Genomic DNA, 26,915 nt, shown 5'->3' on the forward strand with positions numbered 1-26,915 from the left:
TAATGTATAGAAAGTAATTTCCTTATTATCTGATGTCAGCCAAAAAATAATTACTAGTTTTCTGTAAAAACAGGAAACTCAATCATAAAATGTCTGTTTAAATTAAAATGCCAATCTTGAAATCTTTCAACACCAAGACATTAAAAAAAAAAAAGCTTGCAAATTCAAGAGGATGCTTGAAAAAAGTTATGGTTCAAAATTTGTTTATAGTAAGAGACTAAAATCATGTCACTGCAAAATTCCCCAGGGCTTTTGGCACCGACATTGAAAGAAAGATTTTAGTCTTTTGGTCACTTGAAGCTGCTACTAAATACAATAACCCTTAAAGAAGGTGAAAAAAGACAGTGAGGAACTGAAGGATAGATAGATAACTACATCATATACACGCATAGTTTGAAATAAAGACAGTCACTTCTTCAAGGGATCTGAAGATATAAGAACAGTTTCCCACCATCCCTTCCTTTTTGAAGAGGATCCTCTAATCAGAAATAATTCCTTTAAGTTATTGTGAGTGGTGTTGCCTGGCAGCAGCTTCAATTTCCTAGGCTAGTGTTCAATCCAAGTAATTAAGTAATCTCACAAGGAATAATCATATATGGCAACAGGGTAAAAAAGCAGGGCAGTTCTTCCATGCACAAACATTTCAGGAGAAAAACCATCAATTTTAAAGATAACCATCAGGTTTCAGGTATCCTAGCACACTCTAAACCCTAAGTTTTGCTTTACACCATTGGTGACTAAAATTAACAAGTTTTGCAGTGAGTTTTTTTTTCTTTTTTTTTGTTTTTTTGTTTTTTTTGTCTTTTTTTTTTGCCTGCAACTATATACACATTGCAAAACTATTCTGCATCACATGATTTTAAATGAAATAAATATAAAAATGAACCACACAATCAACACATAACTTTAATACTCCACATTTATCTTGATCACAATGGTGGTTAACCTCCTTGTCAACAATCTTGTGAGTTGAGGAGTTGATTCTCATTCTCATATCCATCAGGCAGATATGCTCTCCTTAGCTGGTCTGACTTAGGTATGGAGCCTCCATTCTTTACGTGGCGAGAAAGGAAAGCACGGACTGCTGGGTGATCAGCCTTCTCAAGTGGGATGTTGGCTTCCAGGCACATTTTCACAAAGTCCTGGATAACACTGACTTTCTCTGTTTGCGCAGTACTGTTGCACTGAAGGGATGCAGTTAGGGGCCTCTGCTTCTTTCTTACATTCTGCTCTTCAAATTCTGCCTTCCTCTTGGTGTGAGTCTTTGACTTAAGGTGGTCACTAATGGCAGACTTGCGAACATGATTCAGAACCACATTGCAAGAAGTGCAGAAGAGTTTTCCTCCATCTTCGTGCAGCTCACCTCCAAACTCAGTGACTCGATCCAGGGGAGTCACATACAAAGCAGTCTTAGAACGGTTTCGGGCAGGTGGTGCTGTCACTACAAATCTTTCCATTCTGACTCTGAATAAGGTTCTTTCAAGACAAGAGAAACAAAAGTAAGTGTTAGAACAATAGTTCATTTGGAAAGTAATTAAAAAACAAACAAACAAACAGGTATAAACATTTCAAGATTTAAAGACATCAGAAAACTTAATTCAAACTTTGTCCATTAAGTCTTAACTAACTTGAAATATGTAAGGTACTCGTTATTAGTACCAGTAACTAGTTACTAGTAACAACTAGGTCCATTCCTTGAATTTGATGAAATTCAAATAAATCAGAACTATGAAAAATGAATTCCAACTAACTCCAATGTCACTGTCTTTTAGGAAAAGCTAATCTGATGTCAATATTTAGGGTATTAATTATATTATTCTCTTCAATTTAGATGTGTATTGAAATTTAAAAGATTTTACCTTCACAGTTCTAGGGCAACTGATTTTAGGAACACAATTATAGGCAACTGGGTACAAAGTTAATTCAAACAGGTGGGCCACTAAACTGGCCTAATTCTATATGAAGATTTGTTCTGAGAAGAAAAAAAGCAAAAACTGAAAAAGAACACAGACCAACTGCAATTAAAAAGCGGCAACAATGACATTAAATGTTAAAGCCAAGGTATAGAGTTCAAAGTCAGTCATTTTTTTATGTATATATGCCTCCACTGAGTTATCCAAAGCATGATAATCAATATATGGAAAAGTACTTTTTCTAACTTTTCCCTTTTTTCCATCAAAGGCTAATACATTTGTTAATTATTTATTTCATTTTATTAACTAGTAAATTAGAACAAATCTAAGAAGTTAACACAGTGCCTAGTATATATGATAGGTGCTCAATCACAATTTGTTGATGGAATAAGTAAATGATTATGTTTACTATTTTTCCAAGTATTTAACTCAGAAGCAGCTTAATAATTTCTCAATTTACCCTAATAACAAATTTCTATGATCTTTGCCAAAATCATGACGTTACATTATGAACATTGAAAACTTGAGATACTCAACAAATGTTGTCAGTGACAACCATTTGTTCTCTGGAGCTGTGCCTTTGGGCTAAGCTCTCACATTAGCCTCTGTATATGAAATTAAAATGAATTTGATACAATTCAAGATGGAATGCTGTTCTCTATAAATATGTTAGAGAAAAATTCCTAAGTACATTCTCAACAACAATGCTTTAAAAGTGTAGTCAGCAATAATGGAGTATTCTCTCAACCCAAACTAGAGAATTCATAATTGGGTTATAGGATATCTCTCTCAAAAGAACTCTAAATTGCCAATGTGTTAAGACACCTGTGGACGTAAACTCAGAGATAGACCTAATGTTTCACAGGAATTCTGCAAAGTATGATAAAGTTCAGTTTTAATACATTTCAATTGTATTTTCTTTTCATTAACAAATTGTTCAGTGCTTGACTCTCATGTGCCAAATACTGTATTAGGCTATAGGTTTTCCTTTTTTTTTTGAACATTTTATTTATTTATTTGGTAGAGAGATCACAAGTAGGCAGAGAGGCAGGCAGAGAGAGAGAGAGGAGGAAGCAGGCTCCCTGCCAAGCAGAGAGCCCAATGCGGGACTCGATCCCAGGACCCTGAGAGCATGACCTGAGCGAAGGCAGAGGCTTAACCCACTGAGCCACCCCGGCGCCTAGGCTATAGGTTTTCAACAGCAGACAAGACAGATATGATTCCTGCCCCCCAAATTGTCAGCAATGAATTAACACTACACATGCTTGTACTTTCACTCAATGGTACGAATTTTTTACTCCTATAGCAAAATCAGTCAAAATTATGATTATTTTGTTCTAAGCTAGTTACGAGAAACATTAAATATCTGTGCCCAGGAATACCTAAATCTTTCGATGTGAAAGTCGTCTCTCTTTAAATAGATTTCAAACTTTAAAACAATAAACATGTTCATTATTCTCTGAAGCATAAAATGCTCAATCATTTGTGCTAATGTGAAAGGCCTATACATTCCAATGTCCTGCAACTTCCAAAAATCTGTGTTACTGCAGAGGCGAAGATCCACCCAGTAGAGGATGCTCGACTTTACGGAGACAAGAGTAACAAAAGTGTTTTCAACAGAAGGTAAAAATATTTTAAACGAGGAAGTTAAAAAGTTAAGAGCAGGAATTAGTCACCAAAAACGAAGCAGCACATTATTTACTAGATCGAAATAAACCTCGGAAGTTTTCAAGTTTTAAGTGTTTACCCGATCAGTTTCCAGTTTTTTTCGTCTTGATACTCAGTAGTGAAGGGTCTCTAGCGCAAAACCAAAGACGCTTGAAATCCTGGCACTTTCGTTTGTTCAAACCCGGAGATGCCTTCAAATCAGTTTTTCAACAAGTGGTGATGGGGAAATAGTTTCTGGGCTTGCACCCTATTTTCCCTGCGGTGCCGGGAAGTCATGCCTTTACTGTAAAACATGAAAAACAAATGGAAAGAAAAAAATGGGGGAGGGGGAGGGAACGAAGGGTAGATAAAAAAACGAATAAGAACGACACAGCCACCACGGAGGTGTCTTTAAAACCGCTCCCTTTAGGTTAACTCCACACAACAAATCCGGGTTCCGACGTTTACCTCAACACTCAACCCAGTCCTTTCTCAGTTGTCCGCCCCGCTTTGCACCTCTCGCGCGCCCCAGGCCCCAGGGTTCGGGAGGGGGAGGGAAAGGCGGGGCGCGGGACGTTCCCGGCGTCTAGACTCCCTCCTCCCGCGCCCAGCTCAGCACGCTGGCGCCCCACAACCCCTGCCCCGCTAGCTGGGCAGGGCCGAGACCCAGCTGCCGGCCGTGGGCCTGAGAACTCGACAGCAGAGTTGGCGGCAGTCTCAGGGGAGGCGGCGGCAGGCGCCTGGCGGAGGCGTCTGCTGTCAGGCTTCCCGTCTCCTCCCTCTTCCTCCCGCCGACAACGGCGCCCCGGCCCCGCCCCCGGCTCCCGCTTCAGGACGGAAGGCCCCGGGCCCAAAGCCCGCACCAACGGCCGGGCCCACCCTCGGCCTCCCTAGCTCCTCGGTACCGTAGGATCGGGGCCGCCGTTAGGGGAAGTGGACGAGACCCGGCAGAAAAGGAAAGGAGGAGGAAGAAAAAAAGGAGCAAGGGGGTGAGGGAGGAGGAAGACCCGTCGCCGCCGCCGCCGCCGTCGTCGCCGTTGCCCGATCGAGCCCCGCGGCGGCCGCCGTGTCCCCCGCCGCGCCCCGTCCTCTTGCGCCGCCTACGGCAAAGCTCGTAGGCGGTCCCCAGCAACCGCCGAGCAGCATTGACCAACAGACCGCGAGTCTATCAAACAGATGGCTGATTTGGCCAATGGGAGTGGAAGGGTGGGCATGTGTATGATTGGCGGCTAGACTTCTCCAATGAAAACTGGGGGCGTGGGTGGGCGGAGCCGGAAGTAGAGCCAGCCGAGAGGCCCCTGTCCGGCTGGGGCGGAGGGAAGGGGGAGGGAACTAGAGGAGGAGGAGGTTAGCCGAGGCAGCTACAGCGGCGGCGGCGTAGGGGCTGGTACGCGCTGGGCGGCGAGAGCCTCATGGCGGAGGAAGAGAGCGATCAAGAGGCCGAACGCCTCGGAGAAGAGCTCGTGGCCATTGTGGAGTCCCCGCCAGGCCCTGTTGGGTTTAGAGCTGCGGGCGACGGTAGAGGTGGCGCTGGCGGCGGCAGCTGCGGTGTCGGCGGCTTTGGGATCAGCAGTCGGGATTACTGCCGACGCTTCTGTCAGGTGAGGCTCCCGTCGGCCGCCCGGACTTGTCACCCGGGTCCTGGGCCTCCTTGCGTCTCCTGCCCTTCTTGTTCTCGAATCAGGGCTGTGTCCGGTGTTCGCTCCCCCAGACCAACAAGGAGAGAGAGTGAAGCTCCCTTCTCCACCTATCCGGCTTGGGGTGGGGGGCAGGGAGCGGGACTGGGATGACCCGCGGGTTTAGGGTTGCTGAGAAAGTGAGAGTTTGTCAGGGGTAGAGGGACTAGAGGGAAGGAGGGTCAGCTGGCAGGAAGGCTGTGTACTGACATGCCTCCTCTGCTCCGAACAGACCCCTATCTGCCCGAGGGTCCCGCCTTCTAGGGTTTCCTACCCTGTTCCTTCTCACCTCATTTGGAATCTCTGGCAACATTTCCTGCCTTCCCTTCTCCGCCCCTTGCCCCCCGTATTCTCCCCTTTTTCGGAGATGGGTGGCATGCCATCTCTCTACCGCCCCCTCTCCTGTCATCGCCACCCCTCCCCCTCTGCCAGGGTCTCCTGTCATCCCCTCACGAGATCCCAGTGGGCCAGTTCTCCAGTCGGTGTAGGTGCTGACCCACTGTTACTTTTTTGGGAGGTGGGGTTAAGGCTGTGTGATTGTCATCTTACCTTGTCTTACCCTGGTTCCCCGACATACGTACTCCCTTTTCTAATAAACGACTGGTAGAGAAAGTAGTTTTCCTTAAACTATTGCTCGGGTTACCTCACCACCCCCTTCCATGTTTTAAATTACAATGTATTTTATGTGGCTTGTAAAATACAATGTCCGGACGGTGACGGTAAATTATTTACTTGGTAATCTGCCACTACGATTTGATGTAGTTAGGAGTGTTTGACCGTAATCAAATATTAGAGCAACAAAGTACTTGTCTAGGGGTAAAATTTGTGTAATTTACATTCACATCTACATGTATATAGAGTTTAAAATTTTCGTTCTCGTTCATAACACTCTTGTTTTGCAAACTGTTTTGTAATTTTTTTTTAACACTCCTTGAACACTCCATTCCTTTTTTAATTTGTTTGTTATCTTGGAGGTATAGGGTTCAAATCATGGCTTCACCACTTCCTAGTTTTGTTACCCCGTAACCTGAGTAACCTGCAAGTTACTTAATCATTTTGTGCCTTAGTTTCCTCTTCTTCCAAATAGGGAGAGTAATTAAATGAGTGAATATGTAAAGGATTTGAATCTTTTACATATTAATTGAATTTAGCTTCATTTCATTGTGGTAACAAGTAGGAATAAAGTTAACAAGAAGTGGTTATTGTGTTTGCTGAAATTTGATTTTATGCCTTTACAAGCATTGAAAGAAAAAGGACAGAGTTGACATTTTCAGGTAAGTTTTTAACATTTTAGTTTAAATAAAAAAAATTTTTTTTTGACTCCCTCCTCCCACATCCATAGATAAGTTGGTTTGAAGGTGGAAATTGTCTTGATATAAAGTGTGTCGATTTTCTTTGGCATTGTTCTCTATTTAGTGCCTTTCTTGAAATTTTTTTTTTTTGGTATTGGCTTTCACTGGATTTAGAGATCAGTGTCTTTACAGTACTTATTGTCTAACTGTGTATTTATATGTAGAAACCATGTTACAGGTAGACTTTGTATCTATGGTATTTAAAATTTCTGAAAATTAGGTTACATTTGATTTTTTTAATATATTCAATGGCAGAAGGTCTTTTCATTTTTTTCTGTTTTGCTTTTATATCATTAATGCAACTTGGTTTTGGTTACATTTAGCTTTGTTAATTTACTTGATCAGATAACTGTTAATTTCTGTAGAATTTGAAATTGAGGGCCAGACATTTTTGTAAAACTTTTAACTACTCTTCTGTATCTTGAAATCAGTTTTAAGAACAAATTAGTAAATTTAGCCTGAGAAATAACAGCATCTGATCAATGACAGTAAATTATTTTAACAAATGAAGTTGATGGTTCTATAAAACTCTCCACTACCTCCTAAATATCCAAGAAAATAAACTAAACAGGAAATACTTAACAAACTTTTATTTTATGTTGCTAAGTTATGAGTTAAGTTATATTGGAAACTTTCATGTTACCGACTTTTACCTGAAACCTCATTACATATTTTATAGTACTCCAGATTACCAGTAGATCTGTTCTTAGGGTTCCTGCCCTAGTTCTACCTTGCAGGTGAGCCTTGTGAAATTTTTTTTTGTATTAAAACTTTTAAGATGGAATAAAGGATTATCTGTATTAAGTTGAATTTTATCTGTTGATTAATATGATCCTAGTATAGTAGTTCTTTTTTATTTGCCAGTAAGAGAAGCAGTGGATCATATAACTAATTCCCAAAGATTGTTTCTTTTTAAGCATTTGGTTTCCTAATGTTTACTAAGAATAATATTAAGTAACATATATTCATTAGTAAATTACTTAATCATGGGTAATCTATGAAATGGATAATATACACTTGGGTGGGTGACAGTTAACTAAATACATGAATTATACACAGAGCCTTGTGGTGTTGAGAAGAAAGGCTCCAATTTATCTTCCTTTCAGAGAGAAATATGAATCAAAATGTCTTGGCAGTTAGTTGTGTGGGTGAAGGGAGAGAGGAAAGAGCACTTAGAAAGAGAGCTTCTTGTGTCTTTTACCACAAGGAGAAGTAAAACAGAAGACAGTAGGTAATGTATGTGATAAATTATGCCTACACTCAGTACTTTAATGATATACTTTTCTATTTGAGAAGCAATACGAGTAATTATGAAATTTTAAACTAAGGTAATAGCCCCTGAGATTTCAGCTAATTTTGAGATGATGAATTTGAGATATTGAAAGTGCTGGTTTCCAAATAGTTACATGGTCTAATGCTGGACTAACTTTGTCACATCTCCCTGGGCTCTTATCTGTAGACTCTGAACAAATGCTTAAATAGAATTGGCCCTTAACTGATATTTCATTTGCTTTAAGGAGGGAAGGAGGGGGAAATACAATTTTTATCAAGGGCCCACTAACTATTAAATCCTTCATATTGGTCTTATTATGCAAGTTATAAAATAGAAATTGAGGCCTAAACAAGTTAACTTGTCTTAAGTTCCAGTAAGTGGGCAAGCTGGGATTTGAACCCAGCCTCAATTTCTACTGAAGTGCAAACTGAAATTACAAATAAATCCTCAGGGGACACCTGGGTGGCTCAGTATGTTGTATCTGCCTTCAGTTCAGGTCATGATCCCAGGGTACTGGGATTGAGCCCCACATGGGGCTCCTTGCTCAGCTTCTTCCTCTCCCACTTCTGCTCCCCTTGGGGTTCCCCCTGCTTCTACTCTCTGTCAAGTAAGTAAATCATCTAAAAATTTTTCAAATAATTATAAAATTTTTCAAATTATAATTATAATTATAAAATTTTGGGGGGCAAGTTGTGTAAAGGGGAAAAGTAGTTACTGAAAGTACTCAGGGAGCATGGATGAAAAATTTTAAAAGTGCTCTTTCATTATGCCACAGTATAAAAAATATTTGAAGAAATAGGTAATTATCATTTCTCTGACTTCTTTGGTACTGTGAACTATTTCTCTCATATATGATGGTTGTAATAATTCAACTTACCTTGTTGTAGGTATATTGAATTGTTTTCATCATAAATTTATACTAGCAAGTTAAGGTACTTTGTTCTTAGTTTAGTGCCAGAAAGAATATAGTGAGTAATAAAGAAATATTTCTGGAAATACTTCGATATGTTGATTAAAATAGATTTTTTTTTTAAAGATTTAATTTATTTATTTGACAGACAAAGATCACAAGTAGGCAGAGAGGCAGGCAGAGAGAGAGGAGGAAGCAGTCTCCCCCCCCTAGCAGAGAGCTCGATGCGGGGGCTCGATCCCAGCAGGACCCTGGGATCATGACCTGAGCTGAAGGCAGATACAACATACTGAGCCACCCAGGCGCTCCTAAAATAGATTTTAAATTGTTTTTTTACTACAATAGGGTTACTAGCCATCCCATGAGGATGTCATGAGTAGAAAAGGAGAGAATGAACCTGAAGTGCTCAGTACTCTGTGTGGCATGTAGATAAGATTAAATAGGTAGACGCTATTAATATTTCTGTAGTGCAAAATCCTCTGATGGTTTAAGAGGGACAGGAGAGATAATCTAATCTGTAGATCATTTATAGTTTGTATCCCACAATAAAATTTAGAGAAAATTTAGGAATATTACATTTCTAAAATTCTGTTATTTACCTAGAAAACCTGATGAAATACTAAATGATGTGCAGAAACAACTACATTTTCTCAGATTTTGTTTCTTCAGGGGACCTTCTTTAAGTCTGGAGTTATTTTTGTCTTCATTGGGGGTTGCTATTGGCATAATGTGGGTAGGGGCCAGGGAGGCTGTTGAACATGCACAGGGCAGCCCCAACAACGAAGAATTATCCGACCCAAAATACCAGTAGTGCCAGTGTTGAGAAACCCCACTATAACCTTACTTTGAAACTCAGTGGATACTTTATGTCTGTAATACTGATACAAATGGCAAAAATATATTTTTAAAAATACATGCTAATGTCTCTTTAGAGAAATTAAAATTTAAGCTTTTTTTTTTTTTAAAGTTTTATTTATTTAAGTAATCTCTACACACAACGTGGGGCTTAAACTCATGACCCTGAGATCAAGGGTTGTGTGCTCTTCCAACTGAACCAGCCAGGCGCCCCTAGAGAAATTAAAAAATTTAATTGTTTTTGGAAAATATGGTCTTTATTTTTTAGTTTTAATATAGAATTTACATAGTATTTATAGTTAAGTAGTTTCTTAGGGTATAAGAATACATTATTAACAATTCATGATATTAATTGGGATTATTTTTTATTTTGAATTTTTATAAATGTTTTATATGTATTTATTTTAAAAGGTCTTAAATAATCAGGAATTGAATTTTGCTTCTAATAGAAACCCGACTTAAAGAGCTTAAATAGTTGTATACATTTATTTTTTATGTGAAAAGTCTTGAATGGATAGTATGGAAATGATATGGTGGCTTTATCATCATAGTGCCATCATTTGCTTTTTCTTATCAGTCATTGTTGTCTTATCTCAAGTTTGCCTCGTGACTCTAGATAATTGCTGGAGTTCCAGCCATCACATCTGAGTTCTAAGTAGTAGGAACAGGGTGTGTCTGGGTAAGACATACATTGCCTGAGTCCTACTCACTGACTTCAATTTCTACCTTGTTAGCTATCCCCATTTGAAAAAAAAAAGTTAGGACTTTTTAATATTTTTTCATATTATTTTTCCTGATAAACACATGTCTATGATTCTGCTAATAAGGGAGAAGAAACCAAGGATATTAGGATATTAGGCTACCAGTCGTGTCTGTCTCCGTGCCCACCCCCCCCCAGCTTATCATAAAAAGCTGCAGTCATACTCTGTCCCATTCTTAACCCACATATTCCCTGGAGGCAGTTACTTACAACTATTTTAGCTCTTAGGATTTTTACCTCCATGTTTATAATTTTTTTCCTCGTTAGGGATATGATCAGTTAGTCTAGTTGATGGTGGAGGTAGGGAGTACCTTACAGATTCACTCTTCAGTTTGTACACTTTGATTTTACTACTGCTCCCGACTTTCCTCTTTATTGCTTCCCTTCCTTCTAACCCCTTCCTCCTCTGCCCATTTTCCGAGCCTCTTAGAGTTCAGCCTCTTCAGAGAATCCTGAGTTTCCATTGATCTGGTAGGGGAAGGGATCTGGGGGGACTTTGAACATACTGTTTTTCACTCTCACCTCCACTTTTGAAGATACATGGTGTTTCAAATTCCTGAGATTTTCTGGTGTTCTTCAGTACAAATTAATTTGTTCCTGAATTCCCTCCCTCCTTTCTAAATAATAGCTATCTGAATGTTGTCATCTTTTCTCTTCATTGTTTTCCTCCTTGTGGGTTTAGGTCTTTTGAAACAAAAATATTTTTACTATTATTTCAGTGGATTTTTCAAGTGGGAGCAGAAATAAATGTGTGTCCAATCTGCCATATTTAACTAGAAATCTCAAATTCATTTTTTAGCTCAATAAAGAATAATAGACATGAAAGATGATGAAGAGGGAAAGAACTGAAACTAATTCAAAGTGATTAACTTACTTTTGAAAAGGAGTATCCTACTTCCTGTTGTACTTTGTAGTGAATATTCAGAGCTAGAAATAGTTTCATCACACAGATTTAGTTTGTGCGTTCTTTTTGGCAAAATAATTTATATTACTAAATTGCAAATTAAAACTTCAGCTTTTTAAAAATGGTTTTCAAAATTTGACACATTTGCGACATTTGCAGTGTTCATAAAAGGTGAATTCCATGGAAACACATTAATTTATTATAATTAGGAAAAACAAAGCAAAGTGAATCCTAAATCTTGATGGCTATATTTGGGGAGATAAATGCTTTGGTGCTGTTTTTGTTTAATGTGTTTTAAATTGACTTTTAGAATTGAATGGTACTTACTGTTCCTTATGACATTATTTATGATAGCAAATCCTTGACAATAACTTTAATGACCAAAGTTAGGGGAATTGTTACATGTAGTAGAATCCTATGTTCTCCTGAGAGACATATTTTTAAATATTTATTCAAATGGGAAACTGTTCATGCTGTAGTATCTACTGAAAAGGCATAGGAACGGGTAATTCCATTTTTGTAAATAAAAAAGACTGAAAAGAAATACACCAAATTGTTAATAAATGGATAACTTCTTCATGATAAATTTATAGCCGAATTTAATTATTTTATTTACACTTATTAATTTTTTTATATTTTCTTGATTAAACCAACTATCTTTATAATCAGAGGAAAAATAAAAGTATAAAAAACACTTTATTTTTTACTCTTCCTACCTTCCTGTCTTATTTTCTGTGAATAAATGCTGTAAATGCCAGATTACTTGAGTATGATAAAATGTGAACTCCTTGTTTACTAAGAGTATGTAACTTTAAAAAAAATGAATTGGTTATGTGAACTTACAAAGATCTTTTTAGGTTAACCAATGAAACTAAAATAACTTCTTTTTATACAATCTTGCATTAAAAATATGTCCATATTGCTTTCTAATAACCACCCATCATACTGGCTTAAAAAAAGTTAATCTCAGTTTTAACTTTGTAGATAAAATGGTAGGAGAAAATATTTTTAAATGAAGTTCATTGCTTTTAAGTATTTTAATGATACCATCATTTGCAGTTCTGCCAAACACAAGTGAGGTACCAGTTGTACTATTATTGTTGGCACTGAATCTTGATTTTTCTGCCAAAAAGTACTAAACTATACCTTAGTGATCACAAACAAAAAGAGAACTTTAATAAATTTAAGAAAGCTATGGTAAAATCAATGTCTGGTAAGTTATTTGAAAACATAAATAAGATCAGTAAACTATGGTTAATTGGTATACCATTTTAAGTGCATTAATATGCAGTGGTAAGAATAGTAAAACATTTAAAATCTAAACTAGTTTACTTAACTAAATATTAATTCTGGTTACATTGTAGTTATAGTAGTACCTCAACTAAATTAGAGAGTATTTTTAAGTTTTGAAATTTCCAATAAATCTAATACTAGATAGGTAACCTTTAGCTTTCATAGAATATAGATCACATTGATTTCTTAGCTCCCTATTTCTCTGACAGGTCAGCTCATTATTTCAGCAGTATATTCTATTCACCATGGGTCTGTTCCTAGTATGAGACCCAATCAGTGTCACCTGGCTATTAGAGCCATGGTGGAATACCGCTGACAAACTCAACGTGAGAGGAGTTCTGTCTGTATAATTTGTCACATAGGATCCTAAAGTCTAGTATACTGCACCAAACACTGTATCAAACACTGGGTACACTCAACTCTTCAAAGCAGAAGTGAGTATGAAAATAGCTGAAAGGCTTTCCATCTAGGCAGTAGGAAAAAAAGTCATTGATATTATAGTTGAAGCTTGTCAGTTATATAAGGCACTAGGTCTGTAGAAGTAAGCAAACAGGCATTATTTTTGTGTGCAATTATAACTTTGATTAGTTCTTCAAAGAATAGGTATATAATACAATAAAATAGGGCTTAATAAGACGCTTGCCTATTTTTGGATTCTTGGGCAAGTTGAGGTCTGCTGGGAGTTTTTGGTTTAGTTTGAACATGTTGAATTTAAGATGCCTTTTCCTCAGCCAAGGAGGGATCTTAGAGATAGCTGAATTTATAGAATCCAGAGTGCTGAAGTGAGATCTGGTAGTTATGTGGATGGATGGTATTTGAAGCCATGTGGATGAATGAGCTAACATGGGGAGACAATATGGAATGCAAAAGAGGGAGGACTTAGAAATGAACCTTCAGCAACTCCACAGTTAAATTTCCTGTTAGAAAAGGTTGAGTCTTCAAATGAAATCTGAGAAGGATTAGTTAAAGAGGTTGGAGAATACCAAGTAACTATGGTGTCAGAGAAGTCAATGGAAGAGAATGTTTCAGGATGGAGTGAATGGTACTTGACATTGAAAGCTATTGAGATCCAACCATTGAATTAACACGGAGAGGTCTTTGGTGATTTTAAGCAGAGCTGTTTTGACACAGTGATAGGAGCAGAAGTCAGAGTGGAGTAGTGTCGCCCTCGGCCCGCAAGAACGACAACCAGCCTGGCATGGTGTTAATGCTTCGTCTCTTTATTTCGACAACTTTCTTAGCTTATATGTGTCAGGGTGACCAATAAGGGGCCAAACAATGGGGAGAGCCAATGAGAGTCCTGTTATTATACTGATTAAATTTGAAACAGCCAATGACTATGTCCTCCTTCAGGTGGGCTTCACCAGAAAGTTCGGTGTTTACTTGCAGCATATTTTGCTGGCAGTGAGCCAAGCGCCATCTTGTAATGGCGGGGACTTTCCCGGCCGGAGGCGGTCCCCGACAGAGTAGTTTGAGGATGAGGTAAATCTACAAAAGAAAGAAGGGATAATCCATAAAATAAGATTCCAAAAAGGGAAGGAAGATTAAGATTCAAAGTACAAATGGAGGGGTTGCTTTATGTAGGAGCTTTGGGGTAGCAGGAAAAGTGTATCTGTTGAATGTACATGATGCTGGTTGGAGGTTTAAGGCAAATGGAGGTCTAAAATGGTAGCTTCTTAGAGAGGTAGGTTGAATTGACCTACAGAACCATTTGAATTTGCTGATTATTAATGTGGAGTACCACTAGTCTACACTTTTGTTCAGCAGTGCTTATTTGCATAGGTGAAGGCATGACTAGTTACATGATTAGTTACATTCATTTGAGGTTGAGTGTTGTAATTGATCAGTTAATTAACTTGGAGAAAGAAGGGCACAGGCTCATTTTCTGGCTTCATTTGCGGTAAAAAATGGTACAGAGAAGTCAAATGAGGAAAGAGAGAAGGTAGAGAAGCAGTTATGTCAGTATAGTAGCCCCTTTATCCATGGTTTCATTTTCTGTGTTTTCAGTTACCTGAGGTCAGCTGTGGTCCAGAAGCAGATGATCCACCTTTTGACATATTGTCAAAAGGTCACATTGCCTTTGTCATTCATCTCACTTCATTTCATGACGTAGGCATTTTGTTTCCTCACATCATCATAAGAATCCTTTCATTTGTCTTATCACCTAATCCATTACCCTATAGGTTGTGTGTCCCTGTTCCCATTTTACAGATCAGGAAACTTAAGACCAAGAGAGTTAATGGCTTGACTAAAGCACTGTAGATAGTATGTGATTGTCAGAGTGGAATCTGGCCAGCCTGACTGTCCAGAGCCTGTATGTTCTTAGCCATTTCAGTATACACTTATATTATACTGTACCTAGGAATATGCATTTGGTATCGTAACATCTCTGTATATGTATTTAATAAAGCAGTTGTGGACTGAGTAGAAATAGTGATTAAAAAGTCAAGGCAGCAGAAACTAAAGATGTTCATAAATGTAAAAGAGAAAAAAAAATGAAACTTAAGCTATCAGAAATTCCCGTTAAGAAGTGATTCTCAACCCTTTTATTTCTTTTGTTTTTCTCAACCCACCTAAATGGGATATACTTCTCTCATAAGCAGTGGCTCACTATAGTATTTATTTTTAAAATGCAAGAGTTCTGAGTTATTTTATGTTATCATGTTGTTGTTGTTGTTTTTCTATTTGGATAATAGGGCATTTCATTTGTGTAACAACTAATACAACGTTTTTTTTTTTTTTTTTATTAACATATAGTGTATTATTAGCCCCAGGGGTACAGGTCTGTGAATTGTCAGGCTTACACACTTAACAGCACTCACCATAGTACATAACCTCCCCAATGCCCATAACTTAACCACCCTCTCTTTAACGCTCCCCCCCCCCCCCGCCCCTCAGTTTGTTTTGTGAGATTAAGAATCTCTTACAGTTTGTCTCCTCCCGATCCCATCTTGTTTCATTTTTTCCTTCCCTACCCCCCAAACACCCAATGTTGCTTCTCAAATTCCTCATATCAGGGAGATCATACGATAATTGGCTTTATCTGATTGACTTACTTCCCTCAGCATAATACCCTCTAGTTCCATCCATCTGTTCCATCCATCCTCTAGTTCTGCATCATTGCAAATTATGTTATTGTGTTTTGAAGGCAGGAGAGTATGGAATGTGTTTCAGATACTTACCTTCAATGATTAAAGTCTGTACATATTACTTAAACTATAACCTTGTGTAGATGTGGAATTCTTACTAATCTAGGATACAGTGGGTATGCATTTTAGAGCTTAATTATCTTTCCTTTTACCATGTTTTGAAAACTTTTGCCTAAAGGTCTCTCAGGTAAAAAGTTAAGTCTAAAATTTATATTTCATGCTTATGAGGGTTTAGTGAAATGGACAGCTCATTTTCAGCTGTGGGAATAAATATCACCACAACCTTTCTGGACCACTGTTCATCAAAATATATTACAAACATTAAAAATAATTTTTACCTGTTGGCTTAGTATTGTTCCTTAAGCATTAACTTTTGAGGAAATATAAATTTGGATATAAGACTATTTATCATAACATTAATTGTAATTAATGAAAGGAATAAATTGAAAATACAAAAGCAGCCAGAACATCTAAAATAGTTGAAAACTTTTCAGCCCCCATAAACTATTATTTAGCCTTAAAAAATGATGTGTACGATGACTATATAATGACCTAGGAAAATATAATAATACAAAAAAATGTAGGTAGAAAATTTGTAACAGGATTATATAGCTTGAACGTAGGCTGGTGCAGTCTCACTGTGCTCATATGTAGATTTTAGAGAAGGCAGGTGTGGTGAAGATAAATGAGCCACTTCATTAGAAATAGGATTTTTTTTTTAAAGATTTTATTTATTTGACACAGAGAGAGAGATCACAAGTAGACAGAGCAGCAGGCAGAGAGAGAGAGAGAGAGAGAGAGAGGAAAGCAGGCTCCATGTTGAGCAGAGAGCCGGATGTGGGGCTCCATCCCAGGACCCTGAGATTATGACCTGAGCCGAAGGCAGAGGCTTAACCCACTGAGCTACCCAGGCGCCCCTAGAAATAGGATTTTTTGATGATATAATATAGGACCATTTGTATACTTCAGAAGGTCTGTGAACTCTCTGAAATGGTTTGCAAAAAGCTGTATTTGCCATTTCCTTGTTGAATAAGACTGAAGATATTTTTGGTCTGTTTTTTGTTTTTGTCATATTCTCTTTAAGAATTTCAAAACTTGCTAAAAAAACACAACACATCTCAGCAACAATCCCAAAACACCAAAAAGTTATGAACCTTTGCTGTAAGCCATTGTGACATAAGCAGTATTGCACATTCATTTTTACATTTCCTATGACTTCTTTTCATGATACAACAGCAGGGTTGAGTAGTTGGGATAGAGGATGTATGGTCCATAAGCTGCTTTTTGGCTCTTTAAGAAAAAGTATGTCAGCCCATGTCCTAGATTCTCATTTATTCTTTGCAGCAACCCTGTGAGATAGATACTATTTTTAATCTTCATTTTATGAATAGTGCAGGTGAGACTCAGAGAGATTAAGCAACTAACCCCAAGTCACACAGCTTGAAAAGGGAAATACACCATGATGTAGTGGTTATATGTGGACAGTACAATGATGGATGATTTTGTTTTCATACATAATCCAAACTCTTCTAGAAAGGAGAAAGTTGTAAAAAAATAGGTAGAACTAAGTTATGAGGATCTTAAAATTCATTTATCCTTTTATTATTTTGATTTCCTGTGTCATCTTATGCTTATATACTTAGAGTGGACATGCAATTTTTGCTTCTTGGCACTTAGCTCTAACTATGCTGCTCCTTAACTTTTCTTGATTTTTATGAAAAAAATTACTGTATTTATAGTTTCTTAATTTTCTATATTAGCAGAAGTCATTCTGTTCTTAAACTCTTGAGATTCTTTTTTTCTCTTTTATCACTCCCATAAAGTCCCTATACTTTGTTTACAGCTGATCTGCAGTTTCACTGTAGGTCACTGATCTGTTTTCTGTTTTTCTAAATTTGTCTTTTCTGGACATTTCATACGAACGGGATTGTCAAGATATGTGGTCTTTTGGTCTGTCGTCTTTGATTCAGAATTTTTTTTTTTAAGATTTATTTATTTTTATTTTTATTTATTTGACAGAGATCACAAGTAGGCAGAGAGAGAGGCAGGCAGAGAAGCAGGCTCCCTGCTTAGCAGAGAGCCCGATGTGGGGCTTGATCCCAAGACCTTGGGATCATGATCTGAGCCAAAGGCAGAGGCTTTATAAACACTTAGCCACCCAGGCGCCCCATGTTCTCTCTTTTATACTTTGAATTTACCTTCAAGTATTAAGTACTCATAAATTAATAGGTGCTTTTAAAATGCTGCATATGTGTCTTCCAGACAGTATGTAACTTACTTTTTCTTAATACCAGTAGAATTATCCTTAATTATTTTAGGCATAGATCTAGATAAATAAAGTACCATTGAAGTGTTATAGAAAGTATTCTTAAAAAAATTGTCTGTAAACTATGTGAAAAGCTTCATTTTAATGGTTATAGGGGATTTAAGAAGGAAAAAAAGTCACAACTTCTGCCTTTAAGGAACTGAAACATCTGATAAGGGAGAAAAGACATATCTGACACGCACTGTTAAAACCTGGATCTAAACCACAGTTATCTTTTCTCTGGATTATTTTATCTCCTGCTTCCAGTTTTTTTGTTTATTTTCCATACAACCAAAGTGATCCCTTTAAAGATACGTGAGATCTCTTCTAAACCTTCCATGCTTTTCTGTCTCAAAAAGCCAAAATTCTTATAGTGGACTATAGTGCTTCATGATCAGGCTCTTGTCTGTCTCTTTGACTAGTCTCATAATACTCTTTGCCTCCACTAATTACCTTCAACTGCACTAACATTTTTGCCCTTCCTTTAACTTGAATACATCTGCCCCTGCCCTTGGCCTTGGCAGTTGGCTTTTGTTTTGTCTGTCAGAAACACTTTTCGTTTGGATTTCTATATGGTTTGCTCTAGGCCCCTCCTCAAATACCCTTTTATAAGAGATGGAAGCCTTCCTTGAACACCCCACCGAAAGTATAAGGTAGCATCCTATCTCTAGCATTCTCTTTTCCGTTTACCTAGAGTTTTGTTTTCCAAGGTACTTAACACCATCTAATGTATATTTGTGTACCAGTTTTCCTTCTACTAAAAATGAAAGCATGAGAGTACTTGGTACACAGTAAGTACTCAGTAAGTTTAGAATAAATGAATGAGTAAATATAAATAAACCTAAAACAGCGAAATGGTGGCTAGTCCCACTAACACAGTGTATATTAAGTCCTCTCCAAGTTCAGCTGGAGAGACTATTTCTAATAGTCGTAATTTGGGAAAGTTTTAGTGGACGAGGTAACATTTGAATTGAGTCTTAAAAAATTGTTAGTATTAAAATGTAGACATGAAAAAGGAAGTGGTATGAGGAGGAGGAAAGTATAAGTAGAGGAGATAATTTGTTAAAAAGTAGATGATATTGATGTATTTATGAATGGGGGTAGTTAATTGTGTAGGGCTGTGGTTCTTGAAAGTGTGATTCCCTAGACCTGCAGTGGAGTGTGAAGACTATTAGTAATGCACATTCTTGGCCCCACCCCAGACCTAGAGAATCTTGAAACTTGGGCTGGGGCCCAGCTGTCTGTTTTTTCACAAACCTCCCATGATTCTGATGCATACTAAAGTTTGAGAACCACTGGACTAAAACATATATTCAGAAAAGTATTGGTTCATATTAAGATTAAAGAAAAAATGGGTTGGTCTAGATCTTGGCTTAGGAATTTGAATTTTAGGTTTAAGGGCACAATGGTACCATTATTACTCATAAAATATTGTTTTAAAATAAACTTGAAGTAATGAATGAAAGCCTAGACAAAAGGAAGCTTTTGGAGTATTTCAGAAAAGGAGTGATTGAGGGCCTGACGTGGCAGTGAAAATGGAGAGACAAGAACAATTTCAGGAAATATGGAAATAAAGTATTTAGCATCTGGTTAAATGTGGAGACAGGAACAAAGAATTTTATGAACTTGCATTGGGTTTCTAGTTTGAAGTCTCTAGGAATACGGTGGTAATATTAATAGTAAATGGTAGAAGGACCAATTAAGGGATCTAAATGATCCGTACAGTCTGACTACTGGGTCTGAAGAGTTAAGGAACAGAATTGTTAGTCACTAGCCAAAACAGACATTTTTTTTAATGTCGGATACACATTCCCATTTAAGAACAAGGCATTTTCAGGTAACCGATGATAAAGTTTATTGAAATACAGAACTCAAAATTTATTTTCTCTTTTTAGTAATACTTTAGTATTTGGAGTAAAGGCTTTTTAATAGAGGAGCCTTCTGTCTTGAGAGTTAACTTACTTGTAGTCATTTTTAAGTTTAAAATTTCTTTCCAGGTTTTAATTTGGGGACAGGGGACCAAATGTCAACTAATAATGTATCAAATTTGATCAAATGAATTGTCTCCCATTATCCGGTTTACCAAGAATCTGAAGAGGGTAAGATCCCAAATTTGTTCCTTTCAGAATATTGCTTAATCAGAGCCAGTGGTATTTCATGTGCCCTTACAGTTAGAGGTGGGGATTTTTCAAGAGCTGTAGCTTGGGTGGTTTTTCTCTGATTGGGAGTAGCTTTTTTCACTTCCCTAAAAGAGGCTTATTTAACTCCTGGTTTTTTTTTTGTGTCTTAATTTTTTAAAGAATCCAGAAGGTCAGTAGGGCAAAATGTATTCCTCTACTCAGTCCAATATCCATTAAATTTAAAACAGTAATTCCTTCAACTTAGTACATAGTCCAGTTGACTTGCATTACTTTTTTTTTTTTTTTAAGATTTTATTTTTTTATTTGACAGAGAGATCACAGGTAGGCAGAGAGGCAGGTGTGTGTGGGGGGGTGGGGAGCAGGCTCCCTGCTGAGCGGAGAGCCCATGTGGGGCTGGATCCCAGGACTCAGATCATGACCTGAGCCAAAGGCAGAGGGTTAACCCACTGAGCCACCCAGGGGCCCTGACATGCATTACTTTTGCCAGGAGACTTCAGTGATATCACAGGAATGATGGGTGCACAGAAAACAGGATATCAAATCAATTTTGGTTTCAACCTTACTAGAGTGCCAGTGAGTTATGCCAACTGCCGGCGCCTAGAACTTCTATCTAAGTTTTACTGGGAAAATTCACCAAGTGTTTGAATGTGCCATTTTATGTTTATCATATTTTGGGGGGGTGCAGTGGGAACACTTAATCTGAACATTTCTGCTTCCTTGAAAGTGTATTTGAATTTCTGCCTTGCAAAGTTTGCAATTTCTGTGGAAGGCGGCCTGGGACACTAGAGTATGTTTGATGTTTCCTCCTTTAAATTTTTTTCATATATTAAAAACTTTTACTTTCCATTTCTTTTGGGTAGTCCTGGTATTCCTGTGCTGTAATAAGTGTGCATTCTGTTTAGTGGCACAGCTTCTATACTATCTTTTGTAAATAGTGTATCACTTACAGTGTGTAAAGTTCAAGGCACAATCTCCACAGGACTCCAGCCCTACAATTTCCAAAGCCCAAGTGTTCTGTCCTTATCTCTGGATTTCTTTGTTCCCAGGCTTGTGCCAAGACATTTTTAGTCCTGGGCTACCTTGGCTGCTGCCATCTTCCCTGAAATTCTCAGACCTGTTGAGCTAGAACCTTTATAAAAGCACTCCTGATGTGCCCCACATTTTTATTAATTGGGTAATAACCATAAACAGGTACCAGAAATGCAGCTGCTTTTGATGTTTCTGATGTCTGTGCTTGAAAGAGCCAGGTGAAAACAATCTCTTTTGCCATTTGCTCCTCTAGACCTTTTCTTTATCCTGCTTTTAGCTGTTCTGGGCCTTGCATCATTTGTTCTGTTTCATTGACAGTATAAACATTCCTTTTTGTCACATTTCCTTTCAGCAACAGTAAGTTACACTCTTTCAGATAAACATACCTGGTTTTTTGTTTTGTTTACATTTTAGGCTTTAGTTGGTTTCTCTTGTCTACCTTTTCCTTTCTCTTTGCATTTGGGCTCAGGTTTGAATGTTCTACAATTACCTCTTTTAAGATCTCCCATGACATCATAGATGAAAGTCAAGGAATTCTGAGTTCATTAAAAAACATTCATTATCGAACAAATTTTGCCCACTCTTCATCTCCCTCACTTAAAGAAAATTTTATCAGCGCAACCTCAGACCTAGGACTGACTTCCTGTTTTTCTTCAGTGTTGCTTTTCCTTATTCACTCTCTGATGCCTAACTTTGAGTCCCTTGGGCCCTTTCCATTGTGGCACCATGCCATACCATATATTACCCTCCGTAATAACTAGTAATTTGAAATGTCCATGATGCTTCTGGTATTTTAAGGTAATTTTCCAGGTTTTTTTGTTTGTTTGTTTTGTTTTGTTTTACCTTCAGATCTGTGCAAATTTTATGTTACCTTATATAATGGCCTTCAAGGTATGGTTTTTCACTTGCTCTTGTTATGGACTTTCTATTTCTTTAAAAGAACATCTTGCCATAGTTGAATTTCTGGTCTGGTTCACTTAGATTTCCATCCAAAGTTACTTTCCATTCCTCTGTTACATACCTTTGGAACTAGTCACCCTTCCTCTCTAATGAGGAACAACTAAAATATCCTTTTCCGTTTAATTCTGCCTTTAAGAGCACATAGTTCTGGTATATATGTATTTCCTTTTCCTTTTTTCCTATCTAGTTGTCTTTTTTTTTTTTAAGATTTATTTATTTGAGAAAGTGAGAGAGGGAGCAAGGGAAGGAGCAGAGGGACAAGGGGAGGGAGAGAATTTCAAGCAGACTCTCCGCTGAGCACAGAGCCTGAAGCAGGACTCCATCTCATGACTTTGAGATCATGACCTGAGCAGAAATCAAGAGTCAGACTGCTTAACTGACTGAACCATGCAGGTGCCCCTATCTAGCCTTTTCTAAGTGTGAACTTATTCTTAAGGTAGTACCTCTCTTTCATCTTTATCAACATAGCCTACCTCCTTTTATTTTTTTTAACTCTACCACTGTTGTTTTAACTGTATTATTTTAGTTCTTGAGAGTAGGCAAACCTGGTACCTAAAGTTAGTGTTTGATGCATGGACCTTTTAAGTTTCTCTTTTGGCCTTTGAATTTATAATCCATTGAATTTTTCTTCTGTCCCAGTCTAAGAAAATGATTTATGTACTATATAATAAGGAATCTGACTCTTCTTCATCTGTTCACTTGATAAAATCTACTGGTCGTCTTTGTTGAACTCAGATAAAATCTTCATATCTGAATCCTTAATTAGATTTATGTACTTATCAATTCCAGAAGTTACTTAAGACCATACTGTGACACTGAGTTTAGAACCCTTCGGACAAGGTACATGAATCTAAGAGCTGCTGTTTGAGAACAAAATTAAGAAGGAGAGGGACAGAGTTAGTTCAGCTGATCTAGGACTATTTATTTTTCAGTTTTTATCAAATTAAGAATTTTTTTTTTTAACGTACCATGTTATATTAGTTCTGGATGTACAGTATATGTGATTTGATGGTTCTATAACTTACCTGGTGCTCATCACAGCAAGGGCATGCTTTAATCTCCATTACCTGTTTACCCCATCCTTCCAACCCTCTCCTTTTTGGTAACCATCATTTTGCTTTTTATAATTAAGAGTCTCTTTCTTGATTTTTTTTTCCTTTCTCTTTTTGCCCTTTGTGCATCTTTTTTGTTTAATTCCACATACGAGTGAAATTATACAGTTTTTGTCTTTCTCTGACTGACTTACTTTGGTTTATTACTCTAGCTCCATCCACCTCATTGCATATAGCAAAATTGCATTCTTTTTTATGGATCAGTAATATTCCACAGGACTAACAATTTAAAGGCTAGACATTTACATACTAGTGTTGTAAGGTGCATATGGAATTTAACCAGCTTCTCAGTTTAATCCTCTGGCTTGTAGTTGTTTGAGAAACCAGACAGAAAGAACAAAAAAATTTCAACCTGTTAATATATAAAATCCCTGTATAACTAAAGGGCATTTAAAAAAAATGCAATAATAAAATCACTGCCTCAGCCATACTTGCTAGGCCATGCTGAATTGAAGTCAGATGCAGAGCTCTGCTTAGCCCAAGACAGTTAAGTCATTATTATGTGCAAACATAATCTGTGTATACCACTGGCATCCTACATTCTGATTTGATGTTCATATGTATTTGCTTGTGCATTTATTTTGGGGTTCACTTGTTTATTTGCCAGTTATAATGTTTATGAGGGAAGCATTTAATATATTATTCTTCCTAGTGAGTTTGGAATCAAATGAAAAATTGACAGGGATCAAAGTTTGTCTAAAATATTTAAAATGAGGGACACCGGAGTGGTTCATTCAGTTAAGTGTCTGTCTGCCTTCAGCTTGGGTCATGATCCCAGGGTCCTGGGACTGAGTCCCACATCAGATTCCTTGCTCAGCAAGGATCCTGCTTCTCCCTCTGCTGCCATTTGTTCTCCCTGCTTGCTTGCTTTCTCTGACAAATAAATAAAATCTTAAAAAAAAAAAAAACCAACAAAAACCAGTGGTGTAATAATCGCTAAATTATAGACCTTATTAGAAATTTTAACAGTTTTTCCACTGATGATTTTTCTGTTCCAGGATGTTATTTCTGGATCTCATATTGTATTTAGTTGTTACTTACCCTTAGTCTCTTCCAGTGTGTAACAGTTCTTCAGTTTTTTATCTTTCATGACCTTGACACATTTGAAGAATACTGATTCGGTTTTGGAAAACATCCCTCAGTTTGGGTTTGTCTGATGGTTTTTCATGATTGGGATGAGTTTAGGCATTTTTGGCAAAAGTACCACAAAAATGCCATTGTTTCTTTCTTGGTATGCCATCTGAAGAGATGGATGATAATGATAAGTTATATTACTTACTGGTGATATTTATTTTGATGATTTGGTTAACTTTTTGGCTGGGGGGGGGTTTCTGCACTCTCTTAAGTTAGTGTCTTTTTATTTTTAGTTGATAAATGTCTTGGGGGAGATAACTTGAGACTGCAAATCCTGCATTGCCTCAAACTTTTTTTCCCCCTAAGATTTTATTTATTTATTTGAGAGAGAGAGAGTGAGCAAGAATGAGAGAGAACACATGAGCTTGATGGAGGGAGGAGCAGAGGGAAAGAAAGCCGACTTCCTGCTGAGCAGGGAGCCCAACCTGGGGCTCCATCCCAGGACTCTGGGATCATAAGCTGAGCCAAACCCAGCTGCTTAACCAACTGAGCCACCCAGGTGGCCTTGCCTGAAACTTTACCCACAAATACTAGCATTGCTCTGTGGCTCTTGTCTGCAGCATTCATTACTGTGTATTTGCCTAATGCTGATTCTCTATATCTCTTTTCTTCTCTGTTTATTAATTGGGACTTTTCTGTGAGGAAGTGCTGTCTCATCTGTGACATTTACTTAACTGATTATTTGTATCACTGTGGACTCCTCGATATTTATATTGTTCTATGGATTTAAGTCCAATACTACCTTTTATTTTGTTGCTTAAATTGTTCCAGCTATAGCACTTAGGAGCTCCTTCAGGTTGGCTCCTGCGTTTTTTTACCCCATCATTTTTCAGAATTTCATTACTTCGGCACCACAAAATGTTCTAGTCTTGTCTTGTGTTTTCCCTGCTTCAGGCCTGCTGGTGGAGACCTTGAGGAGTCCAAGTTTCTTTTATGGAGAATAGCGTTCAGAAACCAAGATTTGGTGCCTAAGTGTATGTATTGCTACTGGGGTGTTACTGCTCTTATTGCCCTCTCAGTTAGTTAGGGGATTACCCCCTCAGAGTTAGGGGATTACATATATAGTAGCTATATTACAAATGAATAAGATAATCCTACTGAAGGGATGGGGAAAAGACAATGTCTATTACAATGTTTATGTCAGGTATTTTGAAAGTTAGCAAATTCATTCAATGCATAGACTGCATATGAATTTAAGGGGGATACGTTTCAGTCCATAGTGATTTGGATGATGTATTTTAATGTTCTTAAATAATGAATGTAATTTTAATTGAATGGGTTTACACTAAGTCTGTCTTTTGGCAATTTTGCCAAAGAATGAATCTGCTCATTCGCACAATAATTTGCCTTTGTAAATTAAGATATGGCAGTGTATAGTTATATACTGTAACCCTCTTAGGTCAGGATATATGCTCCTGTAAATGAGAATGCTGAGAAAGTGCTGTAGGATCATTGCACTATTCCAGCAGTAGCTGTGCCCTTTTCTTCAACTCCCCTTGTATCATGGCATGCTTTTGGCCTTCCTTAGCTGTAACTTCTTTCAGCAGTATTTATATAGTTTCTATAAATTATAGTAAATTACATTGCAGTATGTTTGTTATGCCCTTCAAAATAAAAAAAAGTGGGGGGGCGTCTGGGTGGCTCAGTGGGTTAAAGCCTCTGCCTACGATTCGGGTCATGATCTCAGGGTCCTGGGATCCAGCCCGGAGTTGTGCTCTCTGCTCAACAGGGAGCCTGCTTCCTCCCTCTCTCTCTCTGCCTGCCTCTCTGCCTACTCATGATCTCTCTGTCAAATAAATAAATAAAATCTTTAAAAAAATAATAAAGTTTTTACGAATCTCTAATGGATGGTTGATACTGATCCTGTTTCTTAGACCATTTTCTTGAAGAATTTAGAATGATTGCAATGGTTGATTTTAAAGATCCAGGTAAATACTTTCCCTTTTTTTGGGCAACTTGAACATTATTTTGGTCATTATGTTAAGATTGTTACTCACTAGAATGCAAAAGAAAAAGGAAAATGGAAGATATGGTGTTTGCTGTACTTTGGCCTGGTGCAGCACATTCAGATTATGATATCATGGTATGCACTCTCATTAACTGGTGCTTATGATAGCACAGGAGAAAAACTTCAAATTAAAGGGCAATGTAATTTGCAATTTCACATGTTTTAAGGAAAATATTTAAAAGAGAAATAGTGTTATAGTGAGTCTTAAAGTGTTAGATTAATGTTACAGTGTATTAGCAGTGTCTGGTATGATGTTGAATAGTATAAGAAGATATGTAAGTTTCAGTAATTTTGTTTCTGTCCCATCATAGGTATTCTAACAAACCTATTGGAGATGTCCCCCACAAGGACTTTTATTGTGTTAGGTTTGGGCTCAGCTAGATCAGGCAGAATATTAGTAGCAGAATCTTGTTGAATGAGGGAGCCTATAAGAAGAACAGAAGCTGAGAAAATAGAAAATTTCCCTTCTAAGGAGATAAACTCATCCCATAAAT

General features: G+C 37.6%; 2 protein-coding genes across 2 annotated transcripts in view; one reads left to right on the forward strand and one right to left on the reverse strand.

The window, feature by feature from the left end:
* Nucleotides 1-893: 893 nt before the first annotated feature.
* Nucleotides 894-4,699, reverse strand: CGGBP1 (CGG triplet repeat binding protein 1). The gene is given in 3 exon segments (XM_044251167.1): nucleotides 894-1,476; nucleotides 3,661-3,864; nucleotides 4,568-4,699. Coding segments are annotated over 2 exon segments (720 nt in total). The 5' UTR covers nucleotides 3,858-3,864; nucleotides 4,568-4,699; the 3' UTR covers nucleotides 894-953.
* Nucleotides 4,700-4,923: 224 nt separating this feature from the next.
* Nucleotides 4,924-26,915, forward strand: part of ZNF654 (zinc finger protein 654) — an 81,999-nt gene continuing 60,007 nt past the window's right edge. Inside the window, exon 1 of the mRNA XM_044251168.1 lies at nucleotides 4,924-5,161. Within this exon, the coding sequence (XP_044107103.1) occupies nucleotides 4,973-5,161 (189 nt within the window). The 5' untranslated portion in view covers nucleotides 4,924-4,972. The remainder of the gene's footprint in view (nucleotides 5,162-26,915) is intronic.

Source organism: Neovison vison, chromosome 6, assembly GCF_020171115.1.
Source record: "Neovison vison isolate M4711 chromosome 6, ASM_NN_V1, whole genome shotgun sequence".
Lineage (NCBI taxonomy): Eukaryota > Metazoa > Chordata > Mammalia > Carnivora > Mustelidae > Neogale > Neogale vison.